At 58.0% G+C, this 5,186-nt stretch overlaps 1 protein-coding gene across 1 annotated transcript in view; it reads left to right on the forward strand.

Annotated features, from left to right (window-relative positions):
- Positions 1–487: 487 nt before the first annotated feature.
- Positions 488–5,186, forward strand: part of LOC111161872 (theg spermatid protein) — a 12,368-nt gene continuing 7,669 nt past the window's right edge. Inside the window, exons 1-5 of the mRNA XM_022525911.1 lie at positions 488–780; positions 1,836–1,949; positions 2,231–2,302; positions 2,800–2,861; positions 3,747–3,816. Of these exons, the coding sequence (XP_022381619.1) occupies positions 488–780; positions 1,836–1,949; positions 2,231–2,302; positions 2,800–2,861; positions 3,747–3,816 (611 nt within the window). The remainder of the gene's footprint in view (positions 781–1,835; positions 1,950–2,230; positions 2,303–2,799; positions 2,862–3,746; positions 3,817–5,186) is intronic.

The following is a 5,186-nucleotide window of genomic DNA, read 5'->3' on the forward strand; positions in this document are numbered from 1 at the left end:
AGGTGGTCTCATGGTCAGAGGGAGGCTGCCTGTGCTCTAGACGTTACAGACAGTCCCCAGAACAGCCAGGAAGAAGAGGTGGGTGCTCTTCCTCATGGGTCCTTTGGGGGTGAGGAAGCCATTGCTAGAAGCCCCCTGCAGCTTCCCCCTCAGGTCTCAATCCTAACCCAATGCTGGGAAGGTCCGGTTGCCAGCACTGGCTCCCTGACCTGGGCACTAACGGGGTCTTACTAAGAACAAGTGTGGGATGGCATTGGGCACTGGTCCTGGATTAGCCAGGAGAAGCCAGAGCAAGGGGCTCAGGTCTGGTGGGTGAGCGGCCCCCGCGAGGTCCTGCCGTATTGTCCGAGTGATGGCACGTGTGGTCACGCTGGGAGTGGAATGTGGGTGGCCGGAATGCGGGCGGCCATTCTCCTGTCGCTGGGTGACCACCGACACACTTGGGTGTTTGGGGAGCAAGGCTGTAGGGCGGCAGAGGGCCCAGTGCATGGGGAACCAGAGGCAAAGTTCACTTCTCCACCACCACAGCTCGGAGGCCGAAGGCAGCCCACACAGGGGACAGGACAATGGTGTCCTGGGCACGGGCACCCAGGACACGGTGTCCGGGAGCCGACGGGCCACAGACGCTGGGAAGCTAAGATTTGAAGACCAGGAAGAGGAGGCTCTCCCAGAGGAGGTGACTGGGGGAGAAGTCCCTAGCCCCCAGAAGCCAAATGTGGCCCTCATGCAGCCGGACGGGGGTCCGGAGAAGGACATAGACGACGGTGTCTCTGAGATGAGGTGGGTCTGCCCAGCTGGGGCGGGGGCAGTGGGGGGAGAGCAGCGATCCCAGCATGGCCCTGGGGGTGTGCGTGGCCCCGTGTGTCCTTGTGAGGGACTAGGGTGCCCCGAGTGTGAGCTGTGCAGGAGAAGAGGGCAGCCCCTCGCTGGCCTCTAAGGCAGAAGTGGGCAAATACAGCTCCGTCCAGGGCATGGGGGTCAGGACTAGAAACCTTCCAAAGGCACCGATTTGGGGAGCTGGGCAGGCAGGGTTCAGATGCCAGAGCTGGGAAGTCAGGACCAGAGGCCCTCAGTCAGAGAGAAAGAGAAATGGGGAGAAACTTCCAACTCAAAGCCAAAACCATCCTAAATCCCTCAGATTCCCCCAAGTGTCTGAGGCGGCCTGGCTGACAGGCCCTGGGCCTGGAGGGAACTGGTGATGGTCGATGGACCTGGGGGTAACCGAGGAGTCCTGGGGAAGCAGGTGCTCTCACTCCCCTTTGGGCCCCTGACCTGGGTTCCTCCGCTGGAACCGTGTCTGTCCCACCCACCCCACACTGGGTCCACCCTCGGGGTTCACTTTATCAGTTTCAGCAGAAGAGCCTTTCCCCCTTGGCCCCTCCCCCCACACTGCAGAGGAACCCCCCCCACTCACAGAGCCTGTGTCTCACACATGCGTGTGCACACACACACACACACACACACACACGCATGATCAGTGTGGCGGGGGGTGGCCGGCACCGTCCGCTGTGGGGGAAAAAGCACTGGCCGGCGAAAGGGACCTGGGCAGTGGCGGCGGGCGGCACCTGCGAGGGAGCCGGCAGGTGTCTCAACCCCAGGCTCTGGCACATATTTGGCACTTAACACCTGCTTGGAGATCGAGTCTGCTTTAGCCATCTGCAGTAGCTGGTGTGTGGGAGCAGGTCTCCCCGTCTTTGCAGAGGCCACACAGTGGTGACCATCTGGTTTGGAGCTGGGACTTCCACTCAGGGGTTCGCCGTGCCAGACGGCGCCCCCGAGAGGCCCCTTTTCACTGGGCAGGGCCCTGACCCACTCACCACTCACCTCTCCCAAAGCCGGCTGTCCATCTCCCAGAGGTTCCCCAGCATCTCCTCCGTTGGAGGGAGGAAGAGGAGGAGGCTCTTGGAGCTGGCAAAGCCCAAGACCAACTGGCAAGTCTTGAAAGACAGGTGAGGCCTGTGGGTGGTGTCGCTGGAGGCTGGGGTGGGGCCCATGGGGAGGAGGGCAGCCCCTGGGGTTCTGTCCGTGTCCCCCACCCCCTCACTGCTCGGCTCTCTTGTCCCATCTGTCACCCACACTATGAGCTGGGGACAGCTACAGAGGGAGGCGAGAAGTCAGGGTTCCAGAGGCAGGCCTGGGGTGGCTTCTGGGCGCTGGTGAAAGACAGTGAGGCCTTTGAGCAAACGGGGCCACAGAGCAAAGTCAGGGGCTCGGGCCTGTCTCATCGCAGGATGGGGTGCTGCTGTAAGGGCTATGCCTGGGTGTCCCCGTACAAGAGGAACTTGCAGTTCTGTGTCTACTGGTAAGTCCGAGGGGGCCCCTCCATCTCCTGCCGCGGTGGGGGCACGCCCCAGGGGATCCCTCCTCCTCACCAGGGCAAGGACTGGGAGAAAGGGCTGCCCTCTGACAGGGGACCTCCTGGCCTTGAGGCGCTTTCCCAGCTCCACCCTGGTGCTCTGGCCGTTGGCCCACCCAGCTGAGAAGTGGGTCTGCTCCCGTGATAGGACCCTGGGTCCTGCTCTTAGCTGTGCCTTTTTTTTCCCAGCTCCCCCCTCTCTGAACCTCAGCCCTGCTCAAAATCATCTACGTTTCCCCACATGCCTTTCTGACCTACCCCTCTCCACGTTCTTTCAACATGTCTCTCCTTCCTCCTTCCTCAGCTGCCCTGACCCTGCCTCACTATCTCCCTCCTGAGTACGTCTGTGTTTGTAAGGTGCCCTGAGCTCTGTTTCAGAGCAGGGCACAGGAAGCCTGTGCCCCAGCGTCCTTGACCCCGAGCCACTCCTTGGTGTGTTCCAGGCCTTCTGTGTACTGGACAGAGAGGTTTCTCGAAGACACCACCCTCACCATCACAGTGCCGGGTAGGTGGCGCCCACCCACCACCCCCACTTCTCCATCAAGGGGTCGCCTAGCTCAGGGGTGGGCCGGAGGTGGCCCTTGTCCCAGATCTGGTGCTGGGTGACTCCCGTTCCACTCCGATCTGTACCCCAGATCCAACCGAGGAGATCAAGCTGGGGTCTCCCCTAGCCCTAACCTCACCAGGATTCCCTATTGCTGCTCCCCCAACCCCCTTCTCCCAGATATCTTATCTCTGGCCTGTGTCTCCTGAGGAGTCAGAAATGCCAGATGCTTGTCCTGGGGTGAGGGTTGTGGGACACACTCTCCTGGGGAGATCCCAATTAGCACTACAGCCAAGATGGGGGTTAGTATTTTATTATTTATTATTTATTAAATGACTCTTTTCCTTCCCTTCTGCAATGGTTTCTACACTTTTTGAGAGCAGTGGATTCCTTCAAATAAAACATTTCAAGAAATCTCTTCCTGGAGAGAAGTAATAGGGCAGGTTTTCTTGTGGGGGTTTTAGACCTTCCTCAGAGTGGACTCTAAGCTCCTGTAAACCCTAGGTGTGTACTAACTGCAGGCCAAAATCCACTTTCCCAACCAGTGGGTTCTTAGAGCCACACTGAGCTCTCTTGAGGAACCGATGGGCCTGAGATCTCATTCCAGCCCTGCTGCTCCTGCCCTGTGTGCCCTGAGTAAGGGACTTCAGGCCCCTGAGCCCACTGTCCCCAGAGTGGGGATAGTGAAAGTCACTCCTCTGTAAGGTAACAGGTGCTCAGTGCTCTAGGCCCTCAGTGCCTCACACTGGGGCTCTCACTCTAGTTAGTGGAGCCCTGAATTAAGGCAGAAGGAAACCCCTTTGGTGGGCAGGTTTTTCAGCCAGGGCTGTTTCCTGTTTCGCGTAGAGGTGTCCCGCCGAGTGGAGGAACTGGCTCGACCTAAAAGGTTCTACTCGGAGTATTACAACAACAACAGGTAAAGGAAGGAGTCCTGGGCAGGCACTCTGAAGGCGGAGCTGGCAGAAAACCTCTCCCTGCCGTCCCTTGACAGAGGGTGGCCTGGGGAGAGTCCAGGCCCTGGGAGTAGATGAGCTGACCTCCAGCTGGGCTGGGCTACTCCCCGACCAGATGCCTGTGGGCAGGCCCTTGGCCCTGTGAGCTCCAGCTCCCCCTGTGGGGTGCGTTTAGGTGGAGATCACACTCAGAAGGAACTTAGCACAGTGCTGGACCTAGCAGATGCTCAGTAAATGTTACTGACCATCATTCTGGATTTTGTTGGCCCTAAAAAGCCAGCAATCCTAAGACCTTATTTTATGTACAACTTTTAACACAATACCTTCTTATCACTTTGAACTTTCCTGCTTGTAAATAGCGATCTATAGAGTTATTTAGACACAGATTTTAATTACCTATTTTTATGCACATAAAAGGGAAAATAATAACCGAGATATGTTAGCTAAACTGTGTCTGAATGTTTCGAATCATGTCTTGACTCCGACGCTGACAAGTCTCCTCACACTGTTTTCCTTGCCTGTCTTTGGGACGGGAACTTTTCCTTTCATTCTTGAGTCATTGTGCAATCTGAAGATGACTTAAACTGCAGTTAGACTGCGTCCGTAGGTCCAGGAACTGCATTCAGACTTAACGTCTGTACGTCCAGGAACTGCCATCAGACTGACATCCGCAGATCCGGGAGTGCCGTCAGACTGATGTCCGTAGGTCTGGGGACTGCCGTCAGACTGACGTCCATAGGTCCAGTGACTGCATTCAGACTTGCGTCCGTATGTCCAGGAACTGCTGTCAGACTGCCATCCGCAGATCCGGAAGCTGCCGTCAGACTGACGTCCGAAGATCCAGGGACTGCCGTCAGACTGACGTCCCCAGGTCTGGGGACTGCCGTCAGACTGACGTCCGTAGCTCCGGGAGCTGCCATCAGACTGACATCAGCAGATCCGGGAAGTGCTGTCAGACTGACGTCTGTAGGTCTGGGGGCTGCCATCAGACTGACATCCATAGGTCCGGGGACTGCATTCAGACTCGTGTCCGTATGTCCAGGAACTGCCGTCAGACTGACATCTGCAGATCCGGGAGCTGCCGTCAGACTGACGTCCGTAGGTCCAGGGACTGCAGTCAGAATGATGTCCCCAGGTCCGGGAGCTGCCGTCAGACTGATGTCCGTAGATCCGGGAGCTGCCGTCAGACTGACGTCCGTAGATCCGGGAGCTGCCGTCAGACTGACGTCTGTAGGTCCAGGGACTGCTGTCAGACTGACGTCCGTAGATCCAGGGACTGCCGTCAGACTGACGTCCGTAGATCCGGGAGCTGCCGTCAGACTGACGTCCGTAG

This window comes from Enhydra lutris, unplaced genomic scaffold (genome assembly GCF_002288905.1).
Source record: "Enhydra lutris kenyoni isolate GAN:26980312 unplaced genomic scaffold, ASM228890v2 scaffoldscaffold86, whole genome shotgun sequence".
Taxonomy (NCBI): domain Eukaryota; kingdom Metazoa; phylum Chordata; class Mammalia; order Carnivora; family Mustelidae; genus Enhydra; species Enhydra lutris.